Genomic DNA, 26,623 nt, shown 5'->3' on the forward strand with positions numbered 1-26,623 from the left:
TATATAGAATAACAGATATCCGGGAGTGAGTTACAGACTGGAATCTAATCGAGGGGTTTGGGTGGTTTATATATAAAATAACAGATACCCTGGAGTGAGTTACAGACTGGAATCAATTCGAGGGGTTTGGGTGGTTTATATATAGAATAACAGATACCCGGGAGTGAGTTACAGACAGGAATCTAATCGAGGGTTTTGGGTGGTTTATATATGGAATAACAGATACCCGGGAGTGAGTGACAGACTGGAATCTAATCGCGGGGTTTGGGTGGTTTATATATAGAATAACAGATACCCGGGAGTGAGTTACAGACTGGAATCAAATTGAGGGGTCTGGGTGCTTTATATATAGAATAAGATACCCGGGGGTGAGTTACAGACTGGAATCGAATCGAGGGGTGTGGGTGGTTTATATATAGAATAACAGATACCCGGGAGCGAGTTACAGACTGGAATCTAATCGAGGGGTTCGAGTGGTTTATATATAGAATAACAGATACCCGGGCGTGAGTTACAGACTGGAATCTAATCGAGGGGTTTGGGTGGTTTATATATAGAATAACAGATACCCGGGAGTGAGTTACAGTCTGGAATCTAATCGAGGGGTTCGGGTGGTTTATATATAGAATAACAGATACCTGGGAGTGAGTTACAGACTGAATCTAATCGAGGCGTTCGTGTGGTTTATATTTCGAATAACAGATACCCGGGGGTGAGTTACAGACTGGAATCTAATTGAGGGGTTTGGGTGGTTTATATATAGAATAATAGATACCCGGGAGTGAGTTACAGACTGGAATCTAATCGAGGGGTTCGGATGGGTTATATATAGAATAACAGATACCCGGGAGTGAGTTACAGACTGGAAAATATTTGAGGGGTTCGGATGGGTTATATATAGAATATTAGATACCCGGGAGTGATTTACAGACTGGAATCTAATCGAGGGGTTTGCGTGGTTTATATATAGAATAACAGATATCTGGGAGTGAGTTACAGACTGGAATCTAATCGAGGCGTTCGGGTGGTTTATATTTCGAATAACTGATACCCGGGGGTGAGTTACAGACTGGAATCTAATCGAGGGGTTTGGGTGGTTCATATATAGAATAATAGATACCCGGGAGTGAGTTACAGACTGGATTCGAATCGAGGGGTTCGGGTGGGTTATATATAGAATAACAGATTCCCGGGAGTGAGTTACAGACTGGAATCTAATTGAGGGGTCCGGGTGGTTTATATATAGAATAACAGATACCCGGGAGTGATTTACAGACTGGAATCTAATCGAGGGGTGTGGGTGGTTTATATATAGAATAACAGATACCCGGGAGTGAGTTACAGTCTGGAATCTAATCGAGGGGTTCGGGTGGTTTATATATAGAATAACAGATATCTGGGAGTGAGTTACAGACTGGAATCTAATCGAGGCGTTCGGGTGGTTAATATTTCGAACAACTGATACCCGGGGGTGAGTTACAGACTGGAATCTAATCGAGGGGTTTGGGTGGTTTATATATAGAATAATAGATACCCGGGAGTGAGTTACAGACTGGAATCTAATTGAGGGGTTGGGTGGTTTATATATAGAATAATAGATACCCGGGAGTGAGTTACAGACTGAATTCTAATCGAGGGGTTCGGGTGGGTTATATATAGAATAACAGATACCCGGGAGTGAGTTACAGACTGGAATCTAATTGAGGGGTTGGGTGGTTTATATATAGAATAATAGATACCCGGGAGTGAGTTATAGACTGGAATCTAATCGAGGGGTTCGGATGGGTTATATATAGAATAACAGATACCCGGGAGTGATTTACAGACTGGAATCTAATCGAGGGGTTTGCGTGGTTTATATATAGAATAACAGATATCTGGGAGTGAGTTACAGACTGGAATCTAATCGAGGCGTTCGGGTGGTTTATATTTCGAATAACTGATACCCGGGGGTGAGTTACAGTCTGGAATCTAATCGAGGGGTTTGGGTGGTTTATATATAGAATAATAGATACCCGGGAGTGAGTTACAGACTGGAATCTGATCGAGGGGTTCGGGTGGGTTATATATAGAATAACAGATACCCGGGAGTGAGTTACAGATTGGAATCTAATTGAGGTGTCCGGGTGGTTTATATATAGAATAACAGATACCCGGGAGTGATTTACAGACTGGAATCTAATCAAGGTGTTTGCGTGGATTATATACAGAATAACAGATACCCGGGAGTGAGTTACAGACTGGAATCTGATCGAGGGGTTTGGGTGGTTTATATACAGAATAACAGTTACCCGGGAGTGAGTTACAGACTGGAATCTAATCGAGGGGTTTGCGTGGTTTATATATAGAATAAGAAACCCGGGAGTGAGTTACAGACTGGAATCTAATCGAGGGGTGTGCGTGGTTTATATATAGAATAACAGATACCCGGGAGCGAGTTACAGATTGGAATCTAATCGAGGGGTTTGGGTGGTTTATAGATAGAATAACAGATACCTGTGAGTGAGTTACAGACTGGAATCTAATCGAGGGGTTTGGGTGGTTTATATATAGAATAACAGATACCCGGGAGTGATTTACAGATTGGAATCTAATCGAGGGGTTTGTGTGGATTATATACAGAATTACAGATACCCGGGAGTGAGTTACAGACTGGAATCTGATCGAGGGGTTTGGGTGGTTTATATACAGAATAACAGTTACCCGGGAGTGAGTTACAGACTGGAATCTAATCGAGGGGTTTGCGTGGTTTATATATAGAATAAGATACCCGGGAGTGAGTTACAGACTGGAATCTAATCGAGGGGTGTGGGTGGTTTATATATAGAATAACAGATACCCGGGAGTGAGTTACAGACTGGAATCTAATTGAGGTGTCCGGGAGGTTTATATATAGAATAACAGATACCCGGAAGTGATTTACAGACTGGAATCGAATCAAGGGGTTTGCGTGGTTTATATACAGAACAACAGATAACCGGGAGTGAGTTACAGACTGGAATCTAATCGAGGGGTTTGGGTGGTTGATATATAGAATAACATACCCAGGAGTGAGTTACAGACTGGAATCTAATCGAGGGGTTTGTGTGGTTTATATATAGAATAATAGATACCCGGGAGTGAGTTACAGACTGGAATCTAATCGAGGGGTTCGGGTGGGTTATATATAGAATAACAGATACCCGGGAGTGAGTTACAGACTGGAATCTAATCGAGGGGATTGGGTGGTTTATATATAGAATAACAGATACCCGGAAGCGAGTTACAGACTGGAATCTAATCGAGGGGTTTGTGTGGTTTATATATAGAATAATAGATACCCGGGAGTGAGTTACAGACTGGAATCTAATCGAGGGGTTCGGGTGGGTTATATATAGAATAACAGATACCCGGGAGTGAGTTACAGACTGGAATCTAATTGAGGGGTCCGGGAGGTTTATATATAGAATAACAGATACCCGGGAGTGAGTTACAGACTGGAATCTAATCGAGGGGTTTGGGTGGTTTATATATAGAATAACAGATACCCGGGAGTGAGTTACAGACTGGAATCTAATCGAGGGGTTTGGGTGGTTTATATATAGAATAACAGATACCCAGGAGTGAGTTACAGACTGGAATCTAATCAAGGCGTTCGGGTAGTTTATATTTCGAATAACAGATACCCGGGAGTGAGTTACAGACTGGAATCTAATCGAGGTGTTTGGGTGGTTTATATATAGAATAATAGATACCCGGGAGTGAGTTACAGACTGGAATCTAATCGAGGGGTTCGGGTGGTTTATATATAGAATAACAGATACCTGGGAGTGAGTTATAGACTGAATCTAATCGAGGCGTTCGGGTGGTTTATATTTCGAATAACAGATACCCGGGGGTGAGATACAGACTGGAATCTAATTGAGGGGTTTGGGTGGTTTATATATAGAATAATAGATACCCGGGAGTGAGTTACAGACTGGAATCTAATCGAGGGGTTCGGATGGGTTATATATAGAATAACAGATACCCGGGAGTGAGTTACAGACTGGAATCTAATTGAGGGGTCCGGGTGGTTTATATATAGAATAACAGATACCCGGGAGTGATTTACAGACTGGAATCTAATCGAGGGGTTTGCGTGGTTTATATATAGAATAACAGATATCTGGGAGTGAGTTCCAGACTGGAATCTAATCGAGGCGTTCGGGTGGTTTATATATAGAATAATAGATACCCGGGAGTGAGTTACAGACTGGAATCTAATCGAGGGGTTCGGATGGGTTATATATAGAATAACAGATACCCGGGAGTGAGTTACAGACTGGAATCTAATTGAGGGGTCCGGGTGGTTTATATATAGAATAACAGATACCCGGGAGTGATTTACAGACTGGAATCTAATCGAGGGGTTTGCGTGGTTTATATATAGAATAACAGATATCTGGGAGTGAGTTACAGACTGGAATCTGATCGAGGCGTTCGGGTGGTTTATATATAGAATAACAGATACCCGGGAGTGATTTACAGACTGGAATCTAATCGAGGGGTTTGCGTGGTTTATATATAGAATAATAGATACCCGGGAGTGAGTTACAGACTGGAATCTGATCGAGGGGTTCGGGTGGGTTATATATAGAATAACAGATACCCGGGAGTGAGTTACAGACTGGAATCTAATTGAGGTGTCCGGGTGGTTTATATATAGAATAACAGATACCCGGGAGTGATTTACAGACTGGAATCTAATCGAGGGGTTTGCGTGGATTATATACAGAATAACAGATACCCGGGAGTGAGTTACAGATTGGAATCTGATCGAGGGGTTTGGGTGGTTTATATACAGAATAACAGTTACCCGGGAGTGAGTTACAGACTGGAATCTAATCGAGGGGTTTGCGTGGTTTATATATAGAATAAGATACCCGGGAGTGAGTTACAGACTGGAATCTAATAGAGGGGTGTGGGTGGTTTATATATAGAATAACAGATACCCGGGAACGAGTTACAGACTGGAATTTAATCAAGGGGTTTGGGTGGTTTATAGATAGAATAACAGATACCTGTGAGTGAGTTACAGACTGGAATCTAATCGAGGGGTTTGGGTGGTTTATATATAGAATAACAGATACCCGGGAGTGATTTACAGACTGGAATCTAATCGAGGGGTTTGCGTGGATTATATACAGAATAACAGATACCCGGGAGTGAGTTACAGACTGCAATCTGATCGAGGGGTTTGGGTGGTTTATATACAGAATAACAGTTACCCGGGAGTGAGTTACAGACTGGAATCTAATCGAGGGGTTTGCGTGGTTTATGTATAGAATAAGATACCCGGGAGTGAGTTACAGACTGGAATCTAATCGAGGGGTGTGGGTGGTTTATATATAGAATAACAGATACCCGGGAGCGAGTTACAGACTGAAATCTAATCGAGGGGTTCGGGTGGTTTATATATAGTATAACAGATACCTGTGAGTGAGTTACAGACTGGAATCTAATCGAGGGGTTTGGGTGGTTTATATATAGAATAACAGATACCCGGGAGTGAGTTACAGACTGGAATCTAATTGAGGTATCCGGGAGGTTTATATATAGAATAACAGATACCCGGGAGTGATTTACAGACTGGAATCTAATCAAGGGGTTTGCGTGGTTTATATACAGAACAACAGATACCCGGGAGTGAGTTACAGACTGGAATCTACTCGAGGGGTTTGGGTGGTTGATATATAGAATAACATACCCGGGAGTGAGTTACAGACTGGAACCTAATCGAGGGGTCTGTGTGGTTTATATATAGAATAACAGATACCCGGGAGTGAGTTACAGACTGGAATCTAATCGAGGGGATTGGGTGGTTTATATATAGAATAACAGATACCTGGGAGTGAGTTACAGACTGGAATCTAATCGAGGAGTTCGGGTGGTTTATATTTCGAATAACAGGTAACCGGGGGTGAGTTACAGACTGGAATCTAATCGAGGGGTTTGGGTGGTTTATATATAGGATAATAGATACCCGGGAGTGAGTTACAGACTGGAATCTAATCGAGGGGTTCGGGTGGGTTATATATAGAATAACAGATACCCGGGAGTGAGTTACAGACTGGAATCTAATTGAGGGGTCCGGGAGGTTTATATATAGAATAACAGATACCCGGGAGTGAGTTACAGACTGGAATCTAATCGAGGGGTTCGGGTGGTTTATATATAGAATAACAGATACGCGGGAGTGAGTTACAGACTGGAATCTAATCGAGGGGTTTGGGTGGTTTATATATAGAATAACAGATACCCGGGAGTGAGTTACAGACTGGAATCTAATCGAGGGGTTTGGGTGGTTTATATATAGAATAACAGATACCCAGGAGTGAGTTACAGACTGGAATCTAATCAAGGCGTTCGGGTAGTTTATATTTCGAATAACAGATACCCGGGAGTGAGTTACAGACTGGAATCTAATCGAGGTGTTTGGGTGGTTTATATATAGAATAATAGATACCCGGGAGTGAGTTACAGACTGGAATCTAATCGAGGGGTTCGGGTGGTTTATATATAGAATAACAGATACCTGGGAGTGAGTTATAGACTGAATCTAATCGAGGCGTTCGGGTGGTTTATATTTCGAATAACAGATACCCGGGGGTGAGTTACAGACTGGAATCTAATCGAGGGGTTTGGGTGGTTTATATATAGGATAATAGATACCCGGGAGTGAGTTACAGACTGGAATCTAATCGAGGGGTTCGGGTGGGTTATATATAGAATAACAGATACCCGGGAGTGAGTTACAGACTGGAATCTAATTGAGGGGTCCGGGAGGTTTATATATAGAATAACAGATACCCGGGAGTGAGTTACAGACTGGAATCTAATCGAGGGGTTCGGGTGGTTTATATATAGAATAACAGATACGCGGGAGTGAGTTACAGACTGGAATCTAATCGAGGGGTTTGGGTGGTTTATATATAGAATAACAGATACCCGGGAGTGAGTTACAGACTGGAATCTAATCGAGGGGTTTGGGTGGTTTATATATAGAATAACAGATACCCAGGAGTGAGTTACAGACTGGAATCTAATCAAGGCGTTCGGGTAGTTTATATTTCGAATAACAGATACCCGGGAGTGAGTTACAGACTGGAATCTAATCGAGGTGTTTGGGTGGTTTATATATAGAATAATAGATACCCGGGAGTGAGTTACAGACTGGAATCTAATCGAGGGGTTTGCGTGGATTATATACAGAATAACAGATACCCGGGAGTGAGTTACAGACTGCAATCTGATCGAGGGGTTTGGGTGGTTTATATACAGAATAACAGTTACCCGGGAGTGAGTTACAGACTGGAATCTAATCGAGGGGTTTGCGTGGTTTATGTATAGAATAAGATACCCGGGAGTGAGTTACAGACTGGAATCTAATCGAGGGGTGTGGGTGGTTTATATATAGAATAACAGATACCCGGGAGCGAGTTACAGACTGAAATCTAATCGAGGGGTTCGGGTGGTTTATATATAGTATAACAGATACCTGTGAGTGAGTTACAGACTGGAATCTAATCGAGGGGTTTGGGTGGTTTATATATAGAATAACAGATACCCGGGAGTGAGTTACAGACTGGAATCTAATTGAGGTATCCGGGAGGTTTATATATAGAATAACAGATACCCGGGAGTGATTTACAGACTGGAATCTAATCAAGGGGTTTGCGTGGTTTATATACAGAACAACAGATACCCGGGAGTGAGTTACAGACTGGAATCTACTCGAGGGGTTTGGGTGGTTGATATATAGAATAACATACCCGGGAGTGAGTTACAGACTGGAACCTAATCGAGGGGTCTGTGTGGTTCATATATAGAATAACAGATACCCGGGAGTGAGTTACAGACTGGAATCTAATCGAGGGGATTGGGTGGTTTATATATAGAATAACAGATACCTGGGAGTGAGTTACAGACTGGAATCTAATCGAGGAGTTCGGGTGGTTTATATTTCGAATAACAGGTAACCGGGGGTGAGTTACAGACTGGAATCTAATCGAGGGGTTTGGGTGGTTTATATATAGGATAATAGATACCCGGGAGTGAGTTACAGACTGGAATCTAATCGAGGGGTTCGGGTGGGTTATATATAGAATAACAGATACCCGGGAGTGAGTTACAGACTGGAATCTAATTGAGGGGTCCGGGAGGTTTATATATAGAATAACAGATACCCGGGAGTGAGTTACAGACTGGAATCTAATCGAGGGGTTCGGGTGGTTTATATATAGAATAACAGATACGCGGGAGTGAGTTACAGACTGGAATCTAATCGAGGGGTTTGGGTGGTTTATATATAGAATAACAGATACCCGGGAGTGAGTTACAGACTGGAATCTAATCGAGGGGTTTGGGTGGTTTATATATAGAATAACAGATACCCAGGAGTGAGTTACAGACTGGAATCTAATCAAGGCGTTCGGGTAGTTTATATTTCGAATAACAGATACCCGGGAGTGAGTTACAGACTGGAATCTAATCGAGGTGTTTGGGTGGTTTATATATAGAATAATAGATACCCGGGAGTGAGTTACAGACTGGAATCTAATCGAGGGGTTCGGGTGGTTTATATATAGAATAACAGATACCTGGGAGTGAGTTATAGACTGAATCTAATCGAGGCGTTCGGGTGGTTTATATTTCGAATAACAGATACCCGGGGGTGAGTTACAGACTGGAATCTAATTGAGGGGTTTGGGTGGTTTATATATAGAATAATAGATACCCGGGAGTGAGTTACAGACTGGAATCTAATCGAGGGGTTCGGATGGGTTATATATAGAATAACAGATACCCGGGAGTGAGTTACAGACTGGAATCTAATTGAGGGGTCCGGGTGGTTTATATATAGAATAACAGATACCCGGGAGTGATTTACAGACTGGAATCTAATCGAGGGGTTTGCGTGGTTTATATATAGAATAACAGATATCTGGGAGTGAGTTACAGACTGGAATCTAATCGAGGCGTTCGGGTGGTTTATATATAGAATAATAGATACCCGGGAGTGAGTTACAGACTGGAATCTAATCGAGGGGTTCGGATGGGTTATATATAGAATAACAGATACCCGGGAGTGAGTTACAGACTGGAATCTAATTGAGGGGTCCGGGTGGTTTATATATAGAATAACAGATACCCGGGAGTGATTTACAGACTGGAATCTAATCGAGGGGTTTGCGTGGTTTATATATAGAATAACAGATATCTGGGAGTGAGTTACAGACTGGAATCTGATCGAGGCGTTCGGGTGGTTTATATATAGAATAACAGATACCCGGGAGTGATTTACAGACTGGAATCTAATCGAGGGGTTTGCGTGGTTTATATATAGAATAATAGATACCCGGGAGTGAGTTACAGACTGGAATCTGATCGAGGGGTTCGGGTGGGTTATATATAGAATAACAGATACCCGGGAGTGAGTTACAGACTGGAATCTAATTGAGGTGTCCGGGTGGTTTACATATAGAATAACAGATACCCGGGAGTGATTTACAGACTGGAATCTAATCGAGGGGTTTGCGTGGATTATATACAGAATAACAGATACCCGGGAGTGAGTTACAGATTGGAATCTGATCGAGGGGTTTGGGTGGTTTATAAACAGAATAACAGTTACCCGGGAGTGAGTTACAGACTGGAATCTAATCGAGGGGTTTGCGTGGTTTATATATAGAATAAGATACCCGGGAGTGAGTTACAGACTGGAATCTAATAGAGGGGTGTGGGTGGTTTATATATAGAATAACAGATACCCGGGAGCGAGTTACAGACTGGAATTTAATCGAGGGGTTTGGGTGGTTTATAGATAGAATAACAGATACCTGTGAGTGAGTTACAGACTGGAATCTAATCGAGGGGTTTGGGTGGTTTATATATAGAATAACAGATACCCGGGAGTGATTTACAGACTGGAATCTAATCGAGGGGTTTGCGTGGATTATATACAGAATAACAGATACCCGGGAGTGAGTTACAGACTGCAATCTGATCGAGGGGTTTGGGTGGTTTATATACAAAATAACAGTTACCCGGGAGTGAGTTACAGACTGGAATCTAATCGAGGGGTTTGCGTGGTTTATATATAGAATAAGATACCCGGGAGTGAGTTACAGACTGGAATCTAATCGAGGGGTGTGGGTGGTTTATATATAGAATAACAGATACCCGGGAGCGAGTTACAGACTGAAATCTAATCGAGGGGTTCGGGTGGTTTATATATAGAATAACAGATACCTGTGAGTGAGTTACAGACTGGAATCTAATCGAGGGGTTTGGGTGGTTTATATATAGAATAACAGATACCCGGGAGTGAGTTACAGACTGGAACCTAATCGAGGGGTCTGTGTGGTTTATATATAGAATAACAGATACCCGGGAGTGAGTTACAGACTGGAATCTAATGAGGGGATTGGGTGGTTTATATATAGAATAACAGATACCTGGGAGTGAGTTACAGACTGGAATCTAATCGAGGAGTTCGGGTGGTTTATATTTCGAATAACAGGTAACCGGGGGTGAGTTACAGACTGGAATCTAATCGAGGGGTTTGGGTGGTTTATATATAGGATAATAGATACCCGGGAGTGAGTTACAGACTGGAATCTAATCGAGGGGTTCGGGTGGGTTATATATAGAATAACAGATACCCGGGAGTGAGTTACAGACTGGAATCTAATTGAGGGGTCCGGGAGGTTTATATATAGAATAACAGATACCCGGGAGTGAGTTACAGACTGGAATCTAATCGAGGGGTTCGGGTGGTTTATATATAGAATAACAGATACGCGGGAGTGAGTTACAGACTGGAATCTAATCGAGGGGTTTGGGTGATTTATATATAGGATAACAGATACCCGGGAGTGAGTTACAGTCTGGAATCTAATCAAGGGGTTCGGGTGGTTTATATATAGAAAAACAGATACCTGGGAGTGAGTTTCAGGCTGGAATCTAATCGAGGGGTTTGGGTGGTGTATATATAGAATAACAGATACCCGGGAGTGAGTTACAGACTGGAATCGAATCGAGGGGTTTGGGTGGTTGATATATAGAATAACATACCCGGGAGTGAGTTACAGACTGGAATCTAATCGAGGGGTTTGCGTGGTTTATATATAGAATAAGATACCCGGGAGTGAGTTACAGACTGGAATCTAATCGAGGGGTGTGGGTGGTTTATATATAGAATAACAAATACCCGGGTGCGAGTTACAGACTGGTATCTAATCGAGGGGTTTGGGTGGTTTATATATAGAATAACAGATACCCGGGAGTGAGTTACAGTCTGGAATCTAATCGAGGGGTTTGGGTGGTTGATATATAGAATAACATACCCGGGAGTGAGTTCCAGACTGGAACCTAATCGAGGGGCCTGTGTGGTTTATATGTAGAATAATAGATACCCGGGAGTGAGTTACAGACTGGAATCTAATCGAGGGGTTTGGGTGGTTTATATATAGAATAACAGATACCTGGGAGTGAGTTACAGACTGGAATCTAATCGAGGGGTTCGGATGGGTTATATATAGAATAACAGATACCCGGGAGTGAGTTACAGACTGGAATCTAATTGAGGGGTCCGGGTGGTTTATATATAGAATAACAGATACCCGGGAGTGATTTACAGACTGGAATCTAATCGAGGGGTTTGCGTGGTTTATATATAGAATAACAGATATCTGGGAGTGAGTTACAGACTGGAATCTGATCGAGGCGTTCGGGTGGTTTATATATAGAATAACAGATACCCGGGAGTGATTTACAGACTGGAATCTAATCGAGGGGTTTGCGTGGTTTATATATAGAATAACAGATACCCGGGAGTGAGTTACAGATTGGAATCTGATCGAGGGGTTTGGGTGGTTTATATACAGAATAACAGTTACCCGGGAGTGAGTTACAGACTGGAATCTAATCGAGGGGTTTGCGTGGTTTATATATAGAATAAGATACCCGGGAGTGAGTTACAGACTGGAATCTAATAGAGGGGTGTGGGTGGTTTATATATAGAATAACAGATACCCGGGAGCGAGTTACAGACTGGAATTTAATCGAGGGGTTTGGGTGGTTTATAGATAGAATAACAGATACCTGTGAGTGAGTTACAGACTGGAATCTAATCGAGGGGTTTGGGTGGTTTATATATAGAATAACAGATACCCGGGAGTGATTTACAGACTGGAATCTAATCGAGGGGTTTGCGTGGATTATATACAGAATAACAGATACCCGGGAGTGAGTTACAGACTGCAATCTGATCGAGGGGTTTGGGTGGTTTATATACAGAATAACAGTTACCCGGGAGTGAGTTACAGACTGGAATCTAATCGAGGGGTTTGCGTGGTTTATGTATAGAATAAGATACCCGGGAGTGAGTTACAGACTGGAATCTAATCGAGGGGTGTGGGTGGTTTATATATAGAATAACAGATACCCGGGAGCGAGTTACAGACTGAAATCTAATCGAGGGGTTCGGGTGGTTTATATATAGAATAACAGATACCTGTGAGTGAGTTACAGACTGGAATCTAATCGAGGGGTTTGGGTGGTTTATATATAGAATAACAGATACCCGGGAGTGAGTTACAGACTGGAATCTAATTGAGGTATCCGGGAGGTTTATATATAGAATAACAGATACCCGGGAGTGATTTACAGACTGGAATCTAATCAAGGGGTTTGCGTGGTTTATATACAGAACAACAGATACCCGGGAGTGAGTTACAGACTGGAATCTACTCGAGGGGTTTGGGTGGTTGATATATAGAATAACATACCCGGGAGTGAGTTACAGACTGGAACCTAATCGAGGGGTCTGTGTGGTTTATATATAGAATAACAGATACCCGGGAGTGAGTTACAGACTGGAATCTAATCGAGGGGTTCGGGTGGTTTATATATAGAATAACAGATACGCGGGAGTGAGTTACAGACTGGAATCTAATCGAGGGGTTTGGGTGGTTTATATATAGAATAACAGATACCCGGGAGTGAGTTACAGACTGGAATCTAATCGAGGGGTTTGGGTGGTTTATATATAGAATAACAGATACCCAGGAGTGAGTTACAGACTGGAATCTAATCAAGGCGTTCGGGTAGTTTATATTTTGAATAACAGATACCCGGGAGTGAGTTACAGACTGGAATCTAATCGAGGTGTTTGGGTGGTTTATATATAGAATAATAGATACCCGGGAGTGAGTTACAGACTGGAATCTAATCGAGGGGTTCGGATGGGTTATATATAGAATAACAGATACCCGGGAGTGAGTTACAGACTGGAATCTAATTGAGGGGTCCGGGTGGTTTATATATAGAATAACAGATACCCGGGAGTGATTTACAGACTGGAATCTAATCGAGGGGATTGGGTGGTTTATATATAGAATAACAGATACCTGGGAGTGAGTTACAGACTGGAATCTAATCGAGGAGTTCGGGTGGTTTATATTTCGAATAACAGGTAACCGGGGGTGAGTTACAGACTGGAATCTAATCGAGGGGTTTGGGTGGTTTATATATAGAATAACAGATACCCGGGAGTGATTTACAGACTGGAATCTAATCGAGGGGTTTGCGTGGATTATATACAGAATAACAGATACCCGGGAGTGAGTTACAGACTGCAATCTGATCGAGGGGTTTGGGTGGTTTATATACAGAATAACAGTTACCCGGGAGTGAGTTACAGACTGGAATCTAATCGAGGGGTTTGCGTGGTTTATGTATAGAATAAGATACCCGGGAGTGAGTTACAGACTGGAATCTAATCGAGGGGTGTGGGTGGTTTATATATAGAATAACAGATACCCGGGAGCGAGTTACAGACTGAAATCTAATCGAGGGGTTCGGGTGGTTTATATATAGAATAACAGATACCTGTGAGTGAGTTACAGACTGGAATCTAATCGAGGGGTTTGGGTGGTTTATATATAGAATAACAGATACCCGGGAGTGAGTTACAGACTGGAATCTAATTGAGGTATCCGGGAGGTTTATATATAGAATAACAGATACCCGGGAGTGATTTACAGACTGGAATCTAATCAAGGGGTTTACGTGGTTTATATACAGAACAACAGATACCCGGGAGTGAGTTACAGACTGGAATCTACTCGAGGGGTTTGGGTGGTTGATATATAGAATAACATACCCGGGAGTGAGTTACAGACTGGAACCTAATCGAGGGGTCTGTGTGGTTTATATATAGAATAACAGATACCCGGGAGTGAGTTACAGACTGGAATCTAATCGAGGGGATTGGGTGGTTTATATATAGAATAACAGATACCTGGGAGTGAGTTACAGACTGGAATCTAATCGAGGAGTTCGGGTGGTTTATATTTCGAATAACAGGTAACCGGGGGTGAGTTACAGACTGGAATCTAATCGAGGGGTTTGGGTGGTTTATATATAGGATAATAGATACCCGGGAGTGAGTTACAGACTGGAATCTAATCGAGGGGTTCGGGTGGGTTATATATAGAATAACAGATACCCGGGAGTGAGTTACAGACTGGAATCTAATTGAGGGGTCCGGGAGGTTTATATATAGAATAACAGATACCCGGGAGTGAGTTACAGACTGGAATCTAATCGAGGGGTTCGGGTGGTTTATATATAGAATAACAGATACGCGGGAGTGAGTTACAGACTGGAATCTAATCGAGGGGTTTGGGTGGTTTATATATAGAATAACAGATACCCGGGAGTGAGTTACAGACTGGAATCTAATCGAGGGGTTTGGGTGGTTTATATATAGAATAACAGATACCCAGGAGTGAGTTACAGACTGGAATCTAATCAAGGCGTTCGGGTAGTTTATATTTTGAATAACAGATACCCGGGAGTGAGTTACAGACTGGAATCTAATCGAGGTGTTTGGGTGGTTTATATATAGAATAATAGATACCCGGGAGTGAGTTACAGACTGGAATCTAATCGAGGGGTTCGGGTGGTTTATATATAGAATAACAGATACCTGGGAGTGAGTTATAGACTGAATCTAATCGAGGCGTTCGGGTGGTTTATATTTCGAATAACAGATACCCGGGGGTGAGTTACAGACTGGAATCTAATTGAGGGGTTTGGGTGGTTTATATATAGAATAATAGATACCCGGGAGTGAGTTACAGACTGGAATCTAATCGAGGGGTTCGGATGGGTTATATATAGAATAACAGATACCCGGGAGTGAGTTACAGACTGGAATCTAATTGAGGGGTCCGGGTGGTTTATATATAGAATAACAGATACCCGGGAGTGATTTACAGACTGGAATCTAATCGAGGGGTTTGCGTGGTTTATATATAGAATAACAGATATCTGGGAGTGAGTTACAGACTGGAATCTAATCGAGGCGTTCGGGTGGTTTATATATAGAATAATAGATACCCGGGAGTGAGTTACAGACTGGAATCTAATCGAGGGGTTCGGATGGGTTATATATAGAATAACAGATACCCGGGAGTGAGTTACAGACTGGAATCTAATTGAGGGGTCCGGGTGGTTTATATATAGAATAACAGATACCCGGGAGTGATTTACAGACTGGAATCTAATCGAGGGGTTTGCGTGGTTTATATATAGAATAACAGATATCTGGGAGTGAGTTACAGACTGGAATCTGATCGAGGCGTTCGGGTGGTTTATATATAGAATAACAGATACCCGGGAGTGATTTACAGACTGGAATCTAATCGAGGGGTTTGCGTGGTTTATATATAGAATAATAGATACCCGGGAGTGAGTTACAGACTGGAATCTGATCGAGGGGTTCGGGTGGGTTATATATAGAATAACAGATACCCGGGAGTGAGTTACAGACTGGAATCTAATTGAGGTGTCCGGGTGGTTTATATATAGAATAACAGATACCCGGGAGTGATTTACAGACTGGAATCTAATCGAGGGGTTTGCGTGGATTATATACTGAATAACAGATACCCGGGAGTGAGTTACAGATTGGAATCTGATCGAGGGGTTTGGGTGGTTTATAAACAGAATAACAGTTACCCGGGAGTGAGTTACAGACTGGAATCTAATCGAGGGGTTTGCGTGGTTTATATATAGAATAAGATACCCGGGAGTGAGTTACAGACTGGAATGTAATAGAGGGGTGTGGGTGGTTTATATATAGAATAACAGATACCCGGGAGCGAGTTACAGACTGGAATTTAATCGAGGGGTTTGGGTGGTTTATAGATAGAATAACAGATATCTGTGAGTGAGTTACAGACTGGAATCTAATCGAGGGGTTTGGGTGGTTTATATATAGAATAACAGATACCCGGGAGTGATTTACAGACTGGAATCTAATCGAGGGGTTTGCGTGGATTATATACAGAATAACAGATACCCGGGAGTGAGTTACAGACTGCAATCTGATCGAGGGGTTTGGGTGGTTTATATACAGAATAACAGTTACCCGGGAGTGAGTTACAGACTGGAATCTAATCGAGGGGTTTGCGTGGTTTATATATAGAATAAGATACCCGGGAGTGAGTTACAGACTGGAATCTAATCGAGGGGTGTGGGTGGTTTATATACAGAATAACAGATACCCGGGAGCGAGTTACAGACTGAAATCTAATCGAGGGGTTCGGGTGGTTTATATATAGAATAACAGATACCTGTGAGTGAGTTACAGACTGGAATCTAATCGAGGGGTTTGGGTGGTTTATATATAGAATAACAGATACCCGGGAGTGAGTTACAGACTGGAACCTAATCGAGGGGTCTGTGTGGTTTATATATAGAATAACAGATACCCGGGAGTGAGTTACAGACTGGAATCTAATGAGGGGATTGGGTGGTTTATATATAGAATAACAGATACCTGGGAGTGAGTTACAGACTGGAATCTAATCGAGGAGTTCGGGTGGTTTATATTTCGAATAACAGGTAACCGGGGGTGAGTTACAGACTGGAATCTAATCGAGGGGTTTGGGTGGTTTATATATAGGATAATAGATACCCGGGAGTGAGTTACAGACTGGAATCTAATCGAGGGGTTCGGGTGGGTTATATATAGAATAACAGATACCCGGGAGTGAGTTACAGACTGGAATCTAATTGAGGGGTCCGGGAGGTTTATATATAGAATAACAGATACCCGGGAGTGAGTTACAGACTGGAATCTAATCGAGGGGTTCGGGTGGTTTATATATAGAATAACAGATACGCGGGAGTGAGTTACAGACTGGAATCTAATCGAGGGGTTTGGGTGATTTATATATAGGATAACAGATACCCGGGAGTGAGTTACAGTCTGGAATCTAATCAAGGGGTTCGGGTGTTTTATATATAGAAAAACAGATACCTGGGAGTGAGTTTCAGGCTGGAATCTAATCGAGGGGTTTGGGTGGTGTATATATAGAATAACAGATACCCGGGAGTGAGTTACAGACTGGAATCGAATCGAGGGGTTTGGGTGGTTGATATATAGAATAACATACCCGGGAGTGAGTTACAGACTGGAATCTAATCGAGGGGTTTGCGTGGTTTATATATAGAATAAGATACCCGGGAGTGAGTTACAGACTGGAATCTAATCGAGGGGTGTGGGTGGTTTATATATAGAATAACAAATACCCGGGAGCGAGTTACAGACTGGTATCTAATCGAGGGGTTTGGGTGGTTTATATATAGAATAACAGATACCCGGGAGTGAGTTACAGTCTGGAATCTAATCGAGGGGTTTGGGTGGTTGATATATAGAATAACATACCCGGGAGTGAGTTCCAGACTGGAACCTAATCGAGGGGCCTGTGTGGTTTATATGTAGAATAATAGATACCCGGGAGTGAGTTACAGACTGGAATCTAATCGAGGGGTTTGGGTGGTTTATATATAGAATAACAGATACCTGGGAGTGAGTTACAGACTGGAATCTAATCGAGGAGTTCGGGTGGTTTATATATAGAATAACAGATACCTGGGAGTGAGTTACAGACTGGAATCTAATCGAGGGGTTCGGGTGGTTTATATATAGAATAACAGATACCTGGGAGTGAGTTACAGACTGGAATCTAATCGAGGAGTTTGGGTGGTTTATATTTCGAATAACAGATAACCGGGGGTGAGTTACAGACTGGAATCTAATCGAGGGGTTTGGGTGGTTTATATATAGAATAGATACCCAGGAGTGAGTTACAGACTGGAATCTAATCGAGGGGTTCGGGTGGGTTATATATAGAATAACAGATACCCGGGAGTGAGTTACAGACTGGAATCTAATTGAGGGGTCCGGGAGGTTTATATATAGAATAACAGATACCCGGGAGTGAGTTACAGACTGGAATCTAATCGAGGGGTTCGGGTGGTTTATATATAGAATAACAGATACCCGGGAGTGATTTACCGACTGGAATCTAATCGAGGGGTTTGCGTGGTTTATATACAGAATAACAGATACCCGGGAGTGAGTTACAGACTGGAATCTAATCGAGGTGTTCGGGTGGTTTATATATAGAATAACCGATACCCGGGAGTGAGTTACAGACTGGAATCTAATCGAGGGGTTTGGGTGGTTTATTTATAGAATAACAGATACCCGGGAGTGAGTTACAGACTGGAATCTAATCGAGTGGTTTGGGTAGTTTATATATAGAATAACAGATACCCGGGAGTGAGTTGCAGACTGGAATCTAATCGAGGGGTTCGGATGGTTTATATATAGAATAACAGATACCCGGGAGTGAGTTACAGACTGGAAACTAATCGAGGGTTTTGGGTGGTTTATATCTAGAATAACAGATACCCGGGAGTGAGTTACAGACTGGAATCTAGTTGAAGGGTTCGGGGCTGCCGGTTTAATTTGTCCCTCAGTCTGTTTGATATATTTTAATTGGTTAATCTGTTTTAACCGAAAATGGGAGCTGGAACCAGCATCAGCCGGGACAGAATGGAAGTGGAAGTGGCTCAAGTCGGTGCTAGCTAATCTTGGTCATCATGTTCTACGAGAAGGTGGTGAACGGGACACTGCATCCCTCTGCCTGCTCACCGACATAATGTGGCCTTTGAGGCCATGGGCTGCGTCCGCACACTCGATGACAGCACTCAGCTGCGGGTATCCCACCCCTGTCTTGATCCGGGTCGTGCACACAGAACCTATTGAGAAAAGGGCATACCGTGACTAGAGTGGAAGGCAGCCAAGCCTCATCTCACTGTAACATAACAGGCTCTGCCGCACATGAGCACACACACAGACGGACAGACACATACATACACACACACAGACACATTCAGAAAACAGTCACATACACAGAAAGACATACACACATGTACACGCAGACACACACATACACCAAGGCAGACACATACACAGCCTCACAGACACATATTGACGCCCGCACACACTCACTCACAAACAAGCACACACGTAGACACCTACATCCATTTTTTTAAAATATAAATTTAGAGTTATCAATTCATTTTTTCCAGCTAAGGAGCAATTTAGCGTGTCCAATCCACCTAGCCTGCACATCTTTGGGTTGTGGGGGCGAAACCCACGCAGACACGGAGAGAATGTGCGAACTCCACACGGACAGTGACCCAGAGCCGGGATCGAACCTGGGGACCTCAGCGCCGTGAGGCAGCAGGGCTAACCCATTGCGCCACCGTGCCGCCCCGACATCTACATACACGAGACACAAAGGTAGATACACATAGACACAGAAACAAAAGTCTGAGAACACACACTATCAAATTTAAAAGCAGCTTCTTCCCCGCTGCTACCAGATTCCTGAATGGCCCACTTATGGACTGAACTGATCTCTCCATGCATCTTCCCCACTGGGTAGCACTACACTCCGTATGCTTCACCCGATGTCTATGTATTTACATTGTGTATTTATTGTATGTCCTGTTTTCCATGTATGGAATGATCTTCTGGAGTGTAGGCAGAACAATACTTTTCACTGTGTGGTGAACGTATGCTATTACTATTCACCACTGTACTGTGTTGTATTATGTTGATGCCCTTGTGGGCTCCGCCTGTGGCTCCGCCCCTCGGGGGTGGTATATAAATCTGTAAGCCTGTAGGCGGCACTCGGTACAGAGCAGTCGCAGGCAGGCACAGTTCTAGCTTATTAAAACCACTGTTCACTTCTACTCTTCGTCTCGTGTGAATTGGTGGTCGCATCACACTGTACCTCAGTACACATGACAATAAATCCAAATGCAATCAAAGAAGCATTCGCAGAAGGACAAACAAGAACACATGCATATCAGGGCAGCACGGTGGCGCAGTGGTTAGCGAGTGGTGAAGACGTGTCGCACGTATACTTCGTTCACAGGCCGCACATAGAGGCCCTCGCACTACTCGAACGCCTCTATGTGCGGCCTGTGAACGAAGTATACGTGCGACACGTCTTCACCACTCGCCGCCAGCGCCCCGGGGAATCGCTAGATGATTACCTACGCGACCTCAAAGCCCTCACGCGCAACTGTAAATACCTGGCCGTTACGGCCACTCAGCACATGGAGCTCGCCGTCCGAGACGTTTACGTGACGGGGGTCCGATCGAACTATGTGAGACAGCGCCTGCTCAGAAAAGGGGCCCAGGACCAGGACGACACGGTAAAACTGGCTACCTCTCTGGAAGCCACTTTTCAGAGCCTTACTGCATTCCCGGCCGATCACGCGACCCCCTCGTGGGCCCCCGACCCGAGACTACCCCAGGCCTTTGCCGCGCGGCCTCCCGCCCATCATGGGGGGCTACCCTGCTACTTTTGCGGCCAGTCCCAACACCCCCGACTACACTGGCCGGCCCGCAACGTGAACTGCAGCAGCTGCGGGCGAAAAGGACATTTCGCCAAGGTCTGCCTGGCCAGGTCTAAGAACTCGAACTAACAGACCCGATCCACAGACTCACAGGCCCGCAGACCCCGCAGGGTGGCAGCGTGTCTGCCGACTCAGCCTCCGCACAACATGTGCGACTCATGGGGGCTTCCATCTTGGCCAACCTCCCCCACGCGGCCGGCCACGTGCGATCCATGGGGGCCGCCATCTTGGACGCCATCTACCTCACCGCCCGCCACGCTCGACCAACGGGGGCCGCCATCTTGGCCGCCATCTGCTACACCGCTCGACGCGTACGACCTACACAGACAGCCATCGCAGGGCCGCTCCAGCACCTCCGATCATGCCGCCGGCTACCCACACCTCAGTGCGGTCACCCTGGACCAGTGGCGACCTAAGCACCTCCAGAGCTCCATGATGGACGTCCGGGGTAACGGGTACGAGACACCTTGCCTTTTCGACTCCGGGAGGACAGGGAGCTTCATTAACCCGGACACGGTAAGACGCTGCTCACTCCCAATATTCCCGATGCAATAAACCATATCGCTCGTCTCTGGGTCGCACTCGGTGCAAATCCAAGGGTGCACTCCTGCAACCCTAGCGATACAGGGCGCTGAGTATGCTAATTTTAAACTATATGTGCTCCCAGACCTCTGCGCTCCGCTCCTTTTGGGACTCGACTTCCAGTGCAACCTCAGGAGCCTAACTCTTAAGTTTGGGTGGCTCCTGGCCCCGCTCACCATATGCAGCCTCGCGACCCTAAAAATCGACCACCCCTCCCCCCTCTTCGCAAACCTCACCGCCGATTGCAAGCCAGTAGCCACCAGAAGCAGGCGGTATAGCATGCAGGACAGGACGTTCATTAGGTCCGAGGTCCAGCGTCTCTTGCGGGAGGGGGTCATAGAGGCCAGCAATTGCCCCTGGAGAGGTCAGGTGGTGGTCGTCAAGACCGGGGAAAAGTTCCGGATGGTGGTTGATTACAGCCAGACCATTAACCGCTTTACGCAGCTCGATGCGTGATGCACAATCAATTACTCTCGAGACAAGGTGAGTCATAACTAATAGGCTTTAATCAGCTAGAACTGTACCCAGCAGCTTCGATACAGAAAGTGAAGGCTGCTGGGACGGCATTGGTTCTTATACCCTGCCTCTCAGGGCAGAGCTATGTACGTTAGCCAATGGTAGACTCCTAGGTCTAGCCAATGGTCATCCACCTCTCAGGTACTGTGATACCTGGTATTACCACAACGCGTCCCCCCCTTCCCCGGATTGCAGACATGGTAAATCAGATCGCGCACTACCGCGTGTTCTCCACGGTGGATCTGAAGTCTGCATAACCCCAGCTCCCAATCCGCCTGGAGGACCGCCACTGCACGGCGTTTGAGGCAGACGGCTGCCTTTTCCATTTCCTCCGGGTCCCCTTTGGCGTCACAAACGGGGTTTCGGTGTTCCAACGGGCGATGGACCGAATGGTGGACCAGTACGGGCTGCGGGCCACGTTTCCGTACTTGGAGAATGTCACCATCTGCGGCCATGATCAGCAGGACCACGACGCCAACCTCCACCGATTTCTCCAATCCGCCCAAAAACTCAACCTCACCTACAACAAGGAGAAATGCGTTTTCCGCACAACCAGGCTAGCCATCCTCGGCTACGTCGTGGAAAACGGGGTCCTAGGGCCCAACCCTGACTGTATGCTTTGTATCCTACAACTCCCTCTCCCTCACTGTCCCAAGGCCCTGAAGAGGTGTCTTGGATTTTTCCGGCAGGGGTTGTTTAGCACAGGGCTAAATCGCTGGCTTTGAAAGCAGACCAAGGCAGGCCAGCAGCACGGTTCAATTCCCGTAACAGCCTCCCCGAACAGGAGCCGGAATGTGGCGACTAGGGGCTTTTCACAGTAACTTCATTTAAGCCTACTTGTGACAATAAACGATTTTCATTTCATTTAATTTCCCAGTATGCGGACAAAGCCCGCCCACTATTTAAGGCCACCCTCTTTCCACTGGCAGCCGAGGCCCGCCAAGCCTTCAACTGCATCAAGGCGGACGTCGCCAAAGCTGCGATGCGCGCGGTGGACGAGTCCGTCCCCTTCCAAGTGGAGAGCGACGCCTCAGAGGTCGCTCTCGCCGCCACCCTCAACCAAGCAGGCAGACCGGTAGCGTTTTTTTCACGCACCCTCACCACCTCTGAAATTCGACACTCTTCAGTAGAAAAAGAAGCCCAAGCCATCGTGGAAGCCGCGCGGCACTGGAGGCACTACCTCGCTGGTAGGAGGTTTACCCTCACCACCGACCAACGATCGGTTGCCTTCATGTTTGACAATACGCAGCGGGGGAAGATCGTCCTGGGAAGCTCAACGAGACCCCAGATGCCCCGTCCCGCGGCACATGCGCCAGCGCGCAAGATGACCGACTACGGGCTATCCACGATGACCTCTGCCACCCGGGGGTCACCCGGCTCGCCCATTACATCAAGGCCCGCAACCTGCCCTACTCCACCGAGGAGGTCAGAGCTATAACCAGAGACTGCCAAATCTGTGCGGAGTGTAAACCGCACTTCTATCGACCGGATAAGGCCCACCTGGTGAAGGCATCCCGGCCCTTTGAACGCCTCAGTATCGATTTCAAAGGGCCCCTCCCCACCAATAACCGCAACACGTACTTCCTTAACATCATAGATGAGTTCTCCCGCTTCCCGTTTGAAATCCCCTGCCCTGATATGACCACCCCCACTGTCATTAAAGCCCTGCATAGTGTCTTCACCCTGTTTGGTTTCCCCAGTTATGTCCACAGCGACAGGGGCTCGTCGTTCATGAGCGACGAACTGCGTCAGTACCTGCTCAGTAAGGGCATCGCCTCGAGCAGGACTACCAGTTATAACCCCAGGGGAAACGGGCAGGTGGAGAGGGAGAACGCGACAGTCTGGAAGACCTTCCTACTGACCCTGCGGTCCAGGATTCTCCCAGTTTCTCACTGGCAGGAGGTCCTCTCCGATGCGCTCCACTCTATTAAGTCCCTCCTTTGCACGGCCACAAACCAGACTCCTCATGACCGTTTGTTTGTTTTCCCTAGGGGAGCTACCTCAGGGGCCTCGCTTCCGCCCTGGCTGATGACACCAGGTCCAGTCCTCCTCCGAAAACATGTTCGGAACCATAAGACCAACCCCTTGGTAGAGAGGGTCCAGCTCCTGCACTCCAACCCACACTATGCGTACGTCGAACACCCCGATGGCCAGCAAGTTACCGTCTCCCTCCGGGACCTGGCGCCCACAGGCTCCAACACCACTCCCACTACAGCATCCCCCACACTATGTCCCGTCCAACCTCCCATGTTCAGCGCCCCCACCCCTTTATGGTTCCCGCGCTCCCTCCCACCCACCGCACCGGTCCACAGGAATGAAGCTCCGGAAGAGCCGCTCCCGGAGTCCACGCCTGTGCCTGCTCCGGACCCACTTCCACAGCCACCCGAAGCGGCTGCAACACCAGTGCTTCGGCGGTCGTAACGTACGATCCGGGCACCGGACCGACTGAATGTATGAGCCCGTCACCCCCGCCGGACTTCATTTTTAAACAGGGGGTGAATGTGGTGAATCTATAATTACTGATAATTCACCAGTGCACTGTGTTATGTTATTAACCCTGTGGGCTCTACCTATGGGCCATTGTGTGGCTTCACCCACGGGGGATATGTTGGGGCATGTACGGCTCCACCCCCTTTACAGGATGTATAAGAGCTGCTGACCTGCGGGGTCGCCTTCAGTGTTGTACCGGTCACAGGCAGGCTCAGTTCTAAGCTGATTAAAACCACGGTTTACTTCTCCACGTGTCTGCGACTGAATTGATGGTCGCATCAACCCCTCCCACAGAACTACGCAATCCTGGTAACTCCTACTAATCTGTACCAGAAACCTGGTGCACCCCACCCACACTTTACCACAATCCTGGTACACTCCTTCCATTATGTATCACAGTCCTGGTACACCCCTCCCATACTGCATCACAATCCTGGTACACCCCTCGCATGGTGCACCACAAACCTGGTACACCCCTCCCATACTGTATCACAATCCTGGTACACTCCTCCCATTATGTATCACAATCCTGGTACACCCCTCCCATTATGTATCACAATCCTGGTACACCCCTCCCATTATGTATCACAATCCTGGTATACCCCTCCCATGATGTACCACAAACCTGGTACACCCCTCCCACACTGTATCACAATACTGGTAAACTGCTCCCATACTGTGTCACAATCTTGCTACACTCCTCACATACTGTATCAGAATCCTGGTATACCCATCCCGTACAGTCCCATTATCCTGGTACACCCTCCTGTACAGTCCCATTATCCTGGTACACCCCTCCCATACTGTACCTTAATCTTGGTACACACCTCCCATACTGTATCTCAATCTTGGTACACACCTCCCATACTGAAAAACAATCCTGGTGCACCCTCCTGTACAGTCCCATAATCCTGGTACACCCCTCCCATGCTGTATCTCAATCTTGGTACACTCCTCCCATAATATATCACAATCCTGGTACACCCCTCCTGTACAGTCCCACAATCCTGTACACCCCTCCCGTATAGTCCCAAATTCCTAGTACACCCCTCCCACAGAACCCCGCAATCCTGGTACACCCTTCCTAATACCACAAACCAGGTGCACCCCACCCACACTGTACCACAGTCCTGGTATGCCTGTCCCATGATGCACCACAAATGTGGTACACCCCCCCCCCATGATGTACCACAATCCTGGTACACCCCTCAAATACTGTACCGTGAACCTGGTGCACCCCACCCACACTGTACCACAAACCTGGTACACCCCACCCACACTGTCCCACAATCTTGGTACACTCCTCCCATGATGTACCACAATCCTGGTACACCCTTCCCTACTGTACCACAAACCTTGTACACTACTCCCTACTGTACCACAAACCTTGTACACTCCTCCCTACCGTACCACAAACCTGATACACCTCTCCCACACTCTATCACAATCTTGGTACACCCTCCCAGACTGTACCACAAACCTGGTACTCTCCTCCCATACTGCATTGCAATCCTGGTACATTCCTCCAATGCTATATCATAATCCTGGTACACCCCTCCCATACTGTACCACAAACCTGGTACACACCTCCCATACGGTACTACAATCCTGGTACATGCCTCCAATGCTATATCATAATCCTGGTACACCCCTCCCATACTGTACCACAAACCTGGTACACACCTCCCATACGGTACTACAATCTGGTACATGCCTCCCATGCTGAATAACACAATCCTGGTACACCTCCTATGTTGCACCACTAACCTGGTACACCCATCCCATACTGTACTACAATCCTGGTACACACCTCCCAAATTGTACTACAATCCTGGTACATGCCTCCCATGCTGTAAACCACAGACCTGGTACAGCACTCCCATACTGTATCACAATCCTGGTACACCACTCCCATATTGTTACATAATCCTGGTTAACCCATCCCATACAGTTCCACGATGCTCCTGTTCCAGCCCCTGTGTATTCCCAATGCTAATTACCTGGTCCGATCCCCACTTTGATGATATCAGCTCCAGCCAGGATCAGCTCCTCCACCATCTCGCCCGTCACCACATTTCCAGCCTGCAGGAGAAGAATTCCACGGGACAAGTTACAACAGGTGAATTTAAAGTATACCGGCAGAAAACTGGGACAGCATTTGTGAAATAGCTTCCTTCCAGTTTATAATCAGGTCAGTGAGAACAGAAACAAACAT

General features: G+C 45.8%; 1 protein-coding gene across 2 annotated transcripts in view; it reads right to left on the reverse strand.

Annotated features, from left to right (window-relative positions):
• The window catches only part of LOC140419830 (GMP reductase 2), a 75,405-nt gene that overhangs the window by 35,096 nt on the left and 13,686 nt on the right, over positions 1-26,623 (reverse strand). For both annotated transcript variants that reach the window (XM_072503863.1, XM_072503862.1), the window contains exons 5-6: positions 26,409-26,490; positions 19,040-19,146 (exon numbers count right to left, since the gene is read on the reverse strand). In XM_072503863.1, coding sequence (XP_072359964.1) covers positions 19,040-19,146; positions 26,409-26,490 — 189 coding nt within the window. The remainder of the gene's footprint in view (positions 1-19,039; positions 19,147-26,408; positions 26,491-26,623) is intronic.

The sequence above is a fragment of the Scyliorhinus torazame genome, chromosome 5 (assembly GCF_047496885.1).
Source record: "Scyliorhinus torazame isolate Kashiwa2021f chromosome 5, sScyTor2.1, whole genome shotgun sequence".
NCBI lineage: Eukaryota > Metazoa > Chordata > Chondrichthyes > Carcharhiniformes > Scyliorhinidae > Scyliorhinus > Scyliorhinus torazame.